This window comes from Equus quagga, chromosome 17, assembly GCF_021613505.1.
Source record: "Equus quagga isolate Etosha38 chromosome 17, UCLA_HA_Equagga_1.0, whole genome shotgun sequence".
Taxonomy (NCBI): domain Eukaryota; kingdom Metazoa; phylum Chordata; class Mammalia; order Perissodactyla; family Equidae; genus Equus; species Equus quagga.
In genome coordinates, this window is record NC_060283.1 from 31,619,209 (window position 1) to 31,631,547 (window position 12,339).

Below are 12,339 nucleotides of genomic sequence, written 5' to 3' on the forward strand. Positions count from 1 at the left end.
CCAACACAGAGCGTGTGGCCTTCCTTCCTGTGTCTGGTGGCACATGTGGGGAAGTCAGGCAGCTCCTTCGGGGTCAGAGGGACTCGGGTGGGGGAGGGACAGCAGCTGCTGGCCCAGAATGGGGGCGGGTGCACTTGGCCCTGGTCTCTGAGAGGAGGAGGGAGCAGCAGAGAAAGACAGCCTCTGTTTCCAGGAAGTCTGATTCCAGCTTCTCGATTGGAGACTTTGAATGGAGAGAACGGGTGTGAACTGTGCTCTCTCACACCACATGCCCTGTGGCTGGTGGCTGGTTTACCTGGACTAGTTCACACAGGAGGAAAGTCATGAGGAGACGCCTCGGGCAAAGGGGGGCGGGCAAGGTGCGCTCTGCACAGGAGGGCGTGGGTGGAGGGGTCTAAGGCCCCGGGCCACCGGGCAGAGTGTCGTCAGGAGTCACAGCCCACGGGGACCACCTTGAAAAGAATGAACACGTGAACGCTTTCTCCTTCAGTTCACAACACTGAAACTCCCAATTCCAACACAAAAATAGGAAAAGTGGATTCAGCCAATGGATGGTGAAATGCAGGTCAATGAGAGAATAGCACACATACCACAGAGTGAGAGCCTCTGTCTCTAGTTTCTACATGGAGTGACTTAGCTCTTCACACGCTGACCTGATTTTCTCTGGAGTCTGCCCAAAACCACCACCACCGCCACCCAGGTCTGCCGTTTGTGAATCTGATCAATCACTAGTGTTACTGCTTTTCTGTTGACCTTAGTTGTTTATGGACTCTCTTCATCATACAGGTTTCTATTAAATTTGGATCTATACCTTTTTAAATAAACTACGGTAACTAAGTAATGGGTTTCTTTGAGGGATAAAAAGTGCTGAAACGGGCCAGCAGTTAAGTGCGCACATTCCACTTCGGCAGCCCAGGGTTCGCCGGTTCGGATCCTGGGTGCAGGTCTACACACTACTTGTCAACCCATGCTGTGGCAGGCATCCCACACATAAAGTGGAGGAAGATGGGCATGGATGTTAGCTCAGGGCCAGTCTTCCTCAGCAAAAAGAGGAGGATTGGCAGCAGATGTTAGCTCAGGTCTAATCTTCCTGGAAATAAATAAGTGCTAAAACAAATATAAATTGGTTACTTGGAAATTCTCATGGCACATTAATGAATCATTGATAAGAAATTTGCAAAATATCATGTGGTTACATTTTTATATGCTTAGATATAAACATATGCACATGCATAACTATAATACTTATTTTATAGGCTGGGATTTCAAATCATTTTGACTTTCTTTTTTGTGTTCTGATGGATTGTTTGACTATTTGATAATGAGCATTTACTTTCTATCTTTGATAAAATCAATTATACTATGACCAATTAAAATGTGCAAGTCCTGGAAGTGGAATTTCAAGGGTCCCCTTCTTCATTTTAATTGAGAAGATGACAAAATATCCATCCTGCGTAGACGGTTGTTGGGTTTTCCTGCTTATTTTCTGATTTATTTGTTTTTCTTGGGCAAACATAATGCATGTAAAATTTGGGTCCCAGCTGGCCTTTTATTCCAAATTCCAAATGGAAAAAGAATCAGAAGGATATGCTCTCTGTGCCCTCTTTCAGGTGTCTGCCCAACTACTGCGAGCACGGTGGCAGGTGCTCCCAGACCTGGACAGCCTTCCACTGTGACTGCACCAGCACCGGCTACGCGGGCGCCACGTGCCACCACCGTAAGCATGCCCACCCTGCTTCCCGTCGCCTCCGGGCTCCCCTCTGTCCTCCTCCTTAGGACAGGTAAACGTGCCTCTTTCTCTGCAGCCACAATAAACACACGTGTGTTTCCGCCTCCAGTGGAAGGCTAGGTTGCTCATTTAAAGCCGCTTAGAGAAACATGAAAATTGATGGGAAAGGAGAAGATAGCAGAAAAGGAGAAAATAGACCGAGAAAATCGATTATAATCAAAGAGAAACATGAAAGGAATTCAAGCCGAATATCCTCTCGGGTTTGGTTTCTTGAGTTGGGTCCCGGGTTTGCTTTGAGCTTCCCGGCAGCACCATCTGATGGAAAGATGGTTGTTACTAGATCATCAGTGTTGGTAGAATTGGACAGAGTCCCAGGAGAATGTGGGCAGCAGCTCCTCGCATGCCTTTGGGGTTCAGATTTCAGAGAGAGCCCTGTGGACCCTGATGCCCTTCGACAATGATGGTGATAATTGTTAGTGTGACTTACGGGCGTCTCAGACGTCAGGCCTGGTCTCCTGACCCGTGTGTGTTGCCTAATCCCGTCCATGCAGCAGATGCTACTAAAATCCTATTTTCCAGTGGGGAGCCTGAGCTGGTTCCGTAACCGCCCGGCCATTCTTCACCTGATGTGGGGTTTCTCAGCCTCGGCACCGCTGACGTTTGGGGCCGGTGGCTCTCTGTTGTGAGGCCGTCTGTGATCGCCGGATGATTAGCAGGGTACTGGCCTCCACCCACGGGACTCCAGTGGCACAAAATGGCCCCAGTGGAGGACCCCTGCCGGCGAGATGCTCTGCGCTTCGTACTTAATTTAGCCCAGATGAGATTCCCTGAAGGACGGCAGTGCAGGGGTCGCCATGAGGCGCTTTCTTACGGTGGGGCCTGCGTTTCCGTCTCAGGTCTTAGAGTCTCGTTCTCAAGGAGGAGATGAAACCAGACCTGGGCCCCAGGCTGGGGTCTCACAAAGAAGCTTGGGAGGAGGGGAGGGGTGATCAGGAGGGGCTCAGCTCACCCACCGTCAGCCCTGCTTCTCCGCGTTGCCTGTGGGAGAGCTGGCTGAGGAAGCACCTGCTGACCAGTCCCCATTTACACGGAGGAGGTCGTGGAACTGGGCCCAGGGCCTGACCCGGGAGGAAGGGCCCCCATAGGCCGCATCCTCTCCTGTGTTATTTGTTCCCCGTCGTGCCCGGCACAGAATCCTACACAGAGCAGATGCCGCTTGAATGTGCTCTGATGCATTGATTTTCTTGTTTAACTGTAAGGAGCAACTTTAAACCCAGGAGCTCTGAGAAAACAGTCGTAAGATAAGTGAATGGATTTTCCATCTGAGCCGCTTGACCTGCCAATGGGCTTGACTGTGGTTCCTCGCAGGTAGAGCAGAGGGGGATGACATTGGCCAACCCACAGTGACGCCCCGGGGAGGCCGTTCTGAGAGGTGAGGCCAGGCAGAGAGACCCAAACTGACCCGTTACAGCCTCTTTTCTTGATGGGACTGAGAGAAGGGATGAGGAGTGAGACAGATGCAGAAAGAGTCAGGTTTCCCTATTCAAGGGCGTGAGCCGGCAGAGAAAGATGGCGCCCTGTGCGTGACACGAGGCCTCCGAGCAGACACTCGTCATGTTTCCTGGTGATGTCACAGTGAACCAGATCTACCACTGGACTGAGTGATTTTATTTGCTATTAGGTATTTAAAAGTGTTATAAAAATGCTCGCAGGGCTGGCCCTGTGGCTGAGTGGTTGAAGTCCCACATGCTTCGCTTTGGCAGCCCGGGGTTTGTAAGTTCAGATCCCGGGCACAGACCTACTCCACTCATCAGCCATGCTGTGGAGGTGTCCCACATACAAAATAGAGGAAGATAGCACAGATGTTAGCTCAGAAACAATTTTCCTCAGGGAAAAAGAAAAGAGGAACATTGGTAATGGATGTTAGCTCAGGGTGAATCTTCCTCACCCAAAAAAAAAAAATTGCAACATTCTTTTCTTCTACTTAATTAAATAGAACCATATACATTACTTTAAAAAATAGTTTTGTATTTGAAGATATGGTCACATTATCTCCTGGAGGGTAAAAATTTACCACAATGCAGAACTTGGAATTTTCCTCCCCTCCTAATTAAAAACGTTAAGGTCCTCATTCCATTTCATTTCCGGTGGATGACTTCCTGATGTCCCCAGCCCTCTACGAGCAGTCCTGTGAGGCCCACAGGCACAAGGGCAGCCCCTCCGGGCTGTACCACCTCGACCCGGACGGCAGCGGGCCCCTGGAGCCATTCCCGGCATTCTGTAACATAACAGGTGAGTTCTAGTTTTGACTTACGAGTTAGACTTGAAGACTCTTGTTGAACACAAAATCACAGCCCATCCAGTAGAAATCTACCTGGTCAGCAGCTTTATTAGAAGAATCTTCAATAGTAGGTCATTATTCAATAAAGGTGTTTGATACAAATTTAAAAAAAATAGTTCACAAGTGAAAATTTGTGGAATATTTAGAATTAAAATTTTGACCATCAAATCCTAAGACAACAAGTTTCAAGACTTATCTGATTGGATTAACGGATGTTAAAGTTAAAGGAAATTTCACTTTTTAAAAATAAAACCTGCATATATTGAAGCAATCAGCACAATGACTTGACATGCATATATGCACATGGCATGTCTGCTGTAGGAGAGATGCACAGGGAGATGACGGCTGCAGTCAGCCAATTAGCGTCTCATCCGCTCACAGAGCTGCTTGTAAATGAGGGTGAACATATAGCCCGTTTGCCCTGAGCTCCAAATTCCTGCCCAGATACAAGGCGTCTAACCTACGATTGCTGTATCTGCTCCTGTAACAGCGGCCACATCGCTGCATCTTGTCCCCACTGGAGTCCATGCCTGCAGCCTGCCTCCCCCACCCCACGCTGACCGAACCCCTCCCCACCCAGAGGGGCTGCCTTCCGTGATGCTGGAGTCCACGCCTGCCTCCCCCACCTCACGCTGACCTAACCCCCCCGACCCAGGTGGGCCGCTGTCCATGGTGCTGTTTCTCCATCGCAGCCTGTGGCAGTGACAGGTAACTCAGCTGCAGTCTCTGGATGGAATTGCTCCTTCTTTAAATTTTCCACTCTGCTAAGTTTCAGCACAACAGAAACAGCACAAAGTAAAGCAGGGCCCATATGGATGGTAATTCAGATTTTGAGTGTCTCCCCGTGCCCTAGGTTGGATGGTGTACCCCCAAAATTCATGTCTACCTGGAACCTGTGAGTGGGATCGTATTTGCAAATAAGGTCTTTGCACATGCCATCAAGTTGAGGCGAGGTCCTGGTGGACTAGGGTTGGTCCTGGATGCAAAGGCTGGCGTCCCCATGAGGAGAGGGAGGTTTGGAGACACAGGCACACCTGAGGGACGTGGGCCACGTGATCATAGGGGCAGAGAGGTTGGAGTGAGGTGGCTACAATCAAAGATCACCCAGGGTCCTGGCCACCACCAGAAGCTACAAGAGGCAAAGAAGGACCCTCCCCTCCAGCCTTCAGAGGGAGCTCGGCCCTGCAACCCCTGGGTTCCAATTCTGGCCCCAGACCCATGGGCGAATCAATTCCCGTGTTTGAGTGCCTGGTCTGTGGTTCTCTGTTACACCAGCCCTAGGAATCAGAGATACCTGGTTAGAAATGCAAATTCCCTGATAAGAATCGTTTGTGGGTAGGCTTTTTTGTTTGGATGACTTTTGAGTGGCTTGAAAACTATCCTCAGGAAATTTTGGATTTTGTGTTTCCTCAATACTCAAGTTAAAATCTGCCTTTGCCTTTATTCAATGGGTTTGCCCAGGTGGGTCAGGCAGGTCTTCTGGCCAAGGACATAGACGGAGCCGGAGGATTTGGGGCAGCGGGCACAGAACGGCTTTCAACATCAAAGCCAGGAGAGCCGCAAGGTGGACACAGGCTCCCATGTGGGGACAGCTCGGGCCCAGAGCAGAGGGCAGAGAAATCCCAGGGAGGTTTTGTGCGGGGCGTCTCGACTCAGGGTAAACACACTCTCCTCCTCATTTCCTTCCTGAGGACTCAAGCGCCTGCCTGGTGCCCGGCACCTCTGATGTCCATGTATACCGAGGGTACATCCTTGCTCTGGAACATTCTTCCAAGGTCATAGCAACGTGCTGGAGAGACCCCGTCCCAGTTCATCTGCCCAGAGTGTCCTGCTGTGGGTCCAGGCGCCAGACTTTCAGATGATGTGATGGTGTGTCTGAGAAATGACTGTCCTGTGAATAAGAAAAAAAAATGAAGGAGCCGGCCCTGTGGCCTAGTGGTTATGTTCAGTGCACTCCGCTTCAGCAGCCTGGGTTCCGTTCCCAGGCACAGACCTACGCTGCTCTGTTAGCAGCTGTGCTGTAGCCGCAATCCACGTACGAAATAGGGGAAGATCGGCACAGGTGTTAGCTGAGGGCAAATCTTCCTCAGCAAAAAAAATAAAAGAGGGATTGCAATGCTCTAGAAGACCAGAAGACGTGCCCTTATGCGTGTGTGCAGGTGTGCATTTATGTGCACACATACCATGTGCATGTACACGTGTTCACATGTGTGGGCACACAACGGCTAGGGTGGTTGCCCGGAGCATGTGTGCTGTAGCTCGTATGAAGCTGCATGTTCCACAGACATGTTCTTTTGGTCCCTTGGATTCTGACTTGCCACAATCATGTGGGATTCTCTGACATCTTCAGACTCTGCCCGGTGTTGCACAGGCCATCTGGCTGACAGCTCAGCTCGTCACACCTGCACAGTGAGGGCGCAGGGCCTCGCCAAGCGCCGGCAGATGCCAAGGTCAATGGAAATTCCAAAGCATCATGATTAATTTGGCAGGTTCTTGACTGTGAGGTCTGGTGTCTGCGGGAGTTTTATTGACCACCCGCTGTTAATTTCAGAAAGCTCAGGACCAACTTTATGAAGACATTTGCCCCATCAACACCGTCCAGACCGTGACTGTCCCCTCTTTATGGCTGCGGTGAAGGCTGGGGGTCCTCAGAGGGGCAGCAGTGCAGCTTTCCTCATCCCGTCTTCTCGCTCAGCGATGTCCTCCTGGGATGTCCCGCTGCTTGCAGGGACTCTGCTGTCCTCAGAGAGGTCAGCGGGATGATGATGCGATTCGGTCACTGTCCACAGTGCTTGCTCTGCAGTTCTCGCTGCCCCTCTGTGACAGTGTCACCGCCCTCTGTGACAGTGAGCCCCTGCCCGGAGCAGGGGTGTTAGAGCAGACATCCAAGACGAAGGGACAGCTGGGCTCCATGGAGTGTCAGGGAACCCCAGAGTAAGGGGGACAGGGCCTCTGATGGCTTGGGGTGGGGGAGTGCAGAAGACAGACCCCTGGTGGGACCTCGCCCCGGCCTCTCTCCACCAGGCAGCTCAATGCCAAGGCCAGTGAGGCCTGTGGAGGGGCGGCTGGTGGAGAAGCCCCTCCCCTCGGGTCTGCATGAGACGTCTGAGCTGACGGGCCTGAGGCAGGGTCCCCAGACCCCCACCTCCTCGCGTGGCCCCCAGAGCACATGGTTCCTGTGCACTGGGAATAGCATCACAGGCGTCTGGGAGCCCAAAGGCCACGGTTGGATGGACGCTCATCCCGGCTTTGACCAAGGGCTTCTCCGCGTCTCCCACCGGCGGGGATGGGCTGGCGTCCTCGTCAGGGCACAGAGCACCCGCGAGCCCTGTGCATGGGTCTCAGAAGATGGCGTGTGGCACAGGGAACGGAAGTGACTTTCCTGGCTCCTGTCGCCAGAAACGAGGCGTGTGCCGCCGCCTGCCTCCAGTGACAACGTTTGGCACAGATGGGACTTCCTCTCGGCACGTGTGAGAAAGATGCGTTCACCCTCGTTCTCTGGAGGTCGATTTCCAAGTCGTAACCTCTGGGTTTTCTCGATGCCGCTCTTCTTTTTTCCTCCTGGGGACGTGGGCAAGGGGAGCAGGTGCTTCTGACATTGTCGCAGGTTTTCCTTGAGGTGCGAAATCCACCACCTGTTTTCTGCTGACACATGTGACGAAGGTGGACGTGCCGTGGTAACCGGGGCATTGTAATGACAAGAGAGTCAGTGTCACTGCTCGAGTCCCCGTGGGCCCAGCCCCTTCCTGGAATTAGCCTGGTTTCCGTAACTGAGAGTTCACCGGCTGAGTTCAGAGAGTGACCCTCGGTCTGCAAATCATCAGCTGTCGGAGCAGACATGGACAAGCGCCACCCACCATCCGACATCCTGCCTTGGGTGCCCTTGGGCTCCTCTGCTCTTCACTGTTGATTTGCAGCCCCTCAGCTACCTCGAGGACGGTCTTGGCCCCTTTCCTGGGCTCCGACCCCTCACCTGCATCAGGTGGGGCCCAGTGAGCCTCGAGGAGTCGGGAGGGTGGGACGCCGCAGTTGGCCACGGGCTGTGCACATGTCCACATCCCCCTCCTCAGGCCACATATCCCAACGTGCAGGATGAGATGCATAGGATAGAGCAAATCAACTAAACCACAACCATGGACGGCTTTCCAGGCCCTTTAACTGGACAGATCCCAACAAGAACAGACCACTTGACCGGCTCTTCACAGATGACGCCGGGGGACTGGACCCACATGTGGACTCAGTGCCACGGGGCCCGCAGTCCAGTCCTCGTGTCCAGGTGGACAGAGGTTCTGCTGGGGAAGAGGTGGCCAAGGATGGTGCCATCTCAGGCCGGGCCTCCCACTGTGGGCAGGGGCCGGCGTCCAGCCGGGGGCAGGCTGCTCCTGGAGCCTCTCACGTCAGGCTGTGCCGCCCCCAAGGCCACGGTGACCTGCCTGACCGTGAGGGCCGGGAACGCACAGGTGCTGACGGTGCAGGCAGTGCGCGATGGGCGCCTTCTCCAGCGAAGAGAAGGGTTTGTAAGAGTAGAAAGCTGCTGTTTGATTATGTTACTTTAGATTATTTACAGAAATTTAATAACTCACTTCTGCTCCTTTCTCTCTCCTGTAAACATTCCAAATACGCAGAAGTGCGCGTTTTCCTGAAAGGATCAGCTCAGACACACACTGACACAAGTCATGCCAGGAGGACGCCCTCCCGCGGCTTAAGGTTTAGGATCCCGTCTCGTTGGCCCCGTGTCTCCCACTAGAAGGCGCTGAGCACGCGTCCCGTGTCCAGCTCAGTGACGCTCCTCTTTCTCTCCCTCTCTCCCGAGAGACGTCCCGTGGACCATCCTGCAGCACAACGGCTCGACCTTCACCAGGGTCAAGGGCACAGACCGGGAGAACCCACACAGGGCCACGTTCCAGTACGCAGCCACAGCAGAGCAGCTGTTGGCCACCATCACCCGCGCTGGGCACTGCCAGCAGGAGCTGGAGTTCCACTGCAGAAGGTCTCGGCTCCAGGACGCTCGAGGTGAGTTGCCCTCAGCCCCTCGGAGCCACACCGACAACCCCAGGTGGGACAGCCCTTCCTGGACCTGACCTGACCTGACCTGGTGAGTGAGGTGCATGCAGGTGGGGTGCAGGTCCGGCTTGATCCAGGGACAGCTTGCTGACCCTGCAGAGGGTAGACAGTTACCCCAACTATTTTCCATGCTCTGTCTTGTGTGTCCAGTCGGCTTCTAAATGCTGGTTCAGGGTGTGCATTTTCTCCCTTCAGAACATCTGACTATGTCACTGTTTCTCTTCTGTCCCTGTCAACTCCTCATGTCCCCATTCTTCATTGCTGCAAGGCTTCCATCCCACCCCCTGTTTCTGGCCTCTAGATTTTCCAAATTGTCCAATGGTTCGCTCTCTATGAACAGACAAATCTTTCCAGATTCTGGTGTCTTTCTGGACTTTGTTTCCACCGTGCACTCTCCTATTTCAGAAGCCCTCGGGCCTTGCTGGGCACAGGGACCCCCTGACACTGCCCCCATGACTTAACCTGCACCTGCTCCCCAACTCCTGGTTCCTTAACTTGGGCCTGGGTGTGGCACGCTGAAACTGATTTATAATGACTTTAGCTTGTCCTTGAATTTTGCAAATCACTCCTCTTTCTACCAACTGGGGAAATGAGAGAAGAACATAGGGAGCCTCTAATTAAAGCCACGTCAGCCAATATCACCTTCACTCCATGTCTTTTCCTGCAAAGGAGCAGAGTCACAGGTCAAAGGTCAGGACAGCCAATGGCTCCCGGCCCCTGGTGTGAGCTGTCATGATACATCTCGTGTCCAGAGGATGCTGCTGCCCGGCCCCTGGCCCTCAGGCAGGTCTCAACTCTGGGCCCCACAGCCTGAAGGGTCAGGTCCCCCCACACCTGGGGGCTGGCCACCTGCTGTCAGTGTGGCCTTCCTGCCTCCCCCCCAGATGCAGAAGCCCCTCCTCCTGGCTCCCTCGGAGCTCAGCTCTGCCCTCGGCCAAGCCCCTGGTTCGCCCATGCCTGGGACCTGAGGGAGGTGCTGGGTCCCCTGAGCCGAGGGTGCTTGTCAGGATGCCCTTGTCATCCACCCCTGTCCTGCATTTATAGGGAACATGAGACAGCCCAATGCTCATTTCTTAGTGCATCTTTGCTGAGTTTTGACCACTGAATTAAAAACAAAAGGACATGTGAATATTGAAGTTTGTTCTGAGGAGAATGAGCAGAAGAAGGTGCCCCGGGGTGAGGGAAGCCTGTCACTAAACAGAGGGGAGGCAGCCAGCAGGGCCCCAGGGAGCGGAGCGCAGGGGCTGGCCATGAGCACCCACTGCCCACAGGTGGGCCCCTCCGAGACAGAAGGAGTGCTCCCAAACGGGGCGGGAGAAGGGCTGGAACCCGGGAGGAAGGCTGCACTTGCCAGAGGAATGGCCCTGTGCCTGCCCCGAAATCGTGTCCACCCTCACACGCAGGGGCGACTCACACCCGAGAAGGTCCAGTAAAACTGTCGCTTAGACGTCCCAGAGCCTCTGAGGGGACAGCTGGAGGCAGGAGGCGGGGATTTTGACGTCATAGTTTGCACACTGTGACATGGGGTCCCTTGGGGCCCAACTTGTGCTGCAGGTGACTCAGAGCATCAGCTCTGTCCCGGGTGTGGGCGGGGTCCCAGGGGCTTAGCGGGTGGTCCGAGAACAGGCAGAACCCCGGGGCTCTGTGCGTGGAGCCAGGAGGCAGCTGCCTCCTCCAGCCTCCAGCCTCCAGCCTCCAGCCCAGTGCTGTCTGACTGAACGCAGGTGTGCACAGGTGGCCCTGGGGCACGGGGCGGGTTGGGCAGACAGCGCCAGTGCAGAGTCTTAAGGAGTTGGGATCCGGGTGGACCTTTAACGATGGATGTGGCCGGAGCAGGTTTCTGGGCAGGTCCAGCCCTGGTGTCCAGCAGGCCCAGGTAGAGCTGCTGGGGTGAAAGGTCAGAGGACAGATGGCAAGGATGCTTCCACCTGGGCTGGAGGAGGTGTGTGTGGGGGCCTGTCTGACGACCACAGAAGGAGCTTTGTGTCGAGGTGCCAGCACCTGGTGCCCCCACAAGGTTCCTGCAGATGGTCTGGGCCTCAGCCTCCTGTGGTCCCAGCCCTCCCAGGTGGATCTGGTGGGAGAGCATCTCAGCAAAGACGCTCCAGCGAGGGTGACAGCACCCGGACGAGGGCCATGTGCCTCCTGCAGATCCCTCACGTCTGCAGGGCCAGGGTGTGAACGTGGATAAACACACAGACAGACAGACCCAACGAGCCAGTTGTGGTGGAGACAGAAGGAGAAGAAAGGCCAGGTGGGGGTGAGGTCAGGACGGGGAGGGAGAGAGGTCCCAGGGCTCAGAGGCTACAGGGGCAGAAGAGGGAGACGGGGAGCGAGGGCCTCAGCTGAGCGTTTAGGATCCCGAGGGTGGTTCAGACATGGGTGTGGAGGGAGCAGTGCCGGGGGTGGGGAGGCTCAGGGGAGAGGAGCAGCACCATGCCGCCCGGGGGCTGTCTGCTGGGGGGCTGGGGCCTGAGGCTCAGGAAGTGTGACTCTGGGGGTCTCCCAGCCAGAGACCCAGTTAGGAGCTCTTGGAACGCGACTCCTCATGCACCAGGAATTTTCCTATTTCTGTCTTTATTTTCTTCTTTATATCTTCCCTTTGTTTTATTAATTCTTACACCTTCCCCAAATCTCCAGAATACTTAAAAATTCCAAAATGCAACCAAAAGACCCCAGATGTCATTAAAAGCATTTGATAATTGCTCTTTTATTGGAAAGATTGGGGATCTCACGTTAAAAACGCAATTATAAGTTGGATTGCAGTGATGTTTTTCCTCTTTGATTTCTGAAAGCATAATTGTGAAGTAATTAAAATTTTAAAGCATCATTATCAAAATATCTATTAAATATTTTAGAAACCTTCTGCCTCAGCAACAAGCTCTTGGCTTAATTGGGAAAAGATGTGTCTTTGCGCACAGCTCGCTCTCCACGGCCGCTGGGAGCTGGCGGCGGGCGGCGGTGGGTTTGCTCATGAGCGGCTGTCCAGTCTCACAAGGGGAGGGAGGGTCCCAGTCTGACAGGGAGCTGGGCGCGGTCACACATTCTGATACTCCGGCCTGTGGTGACCACTCGTGGTTCAGAAGGGAGTGTAGAAAAGGCCAGCATCTCTGAGAGTGGATGCCTTGGACGGTTCTTCGGGGCGTATCCACCTCCTCTGGCCCCTCTGGGTGGTCGTGCGCCCACACGCTCTCTTCACATCACC

General features: G+C 54.0%; 1 protein-coding gene across 1 annotated transcript in view; it reads left to right on the forward strand.

The window, feature by feature from the left end:
- Positions 1–12,339, forward strand: part of LOC124228999 (contactin-associated protein-like 4) — a 167,502-nt gene that overhangs the window by 104,058 nt on the left and 51,105 nt on the right. Inside the window, exons 11-13 of the mRNA XM_046644110.1 lie at positions 1,611–1,717; positions 3,902–4,021; positions 8,886–9,083. Coding sequence (XP_046500066.1) covers positions 1,611–1,717; positions 3,902–4,021; positions 8,886–9,083 — 425 coding nt within the window. The remainder of the gene's footprint in view (positions 1–1,610; positions 1,718–3,901; positions 4,022–8,885; positions 9,084–12,339) is intronic.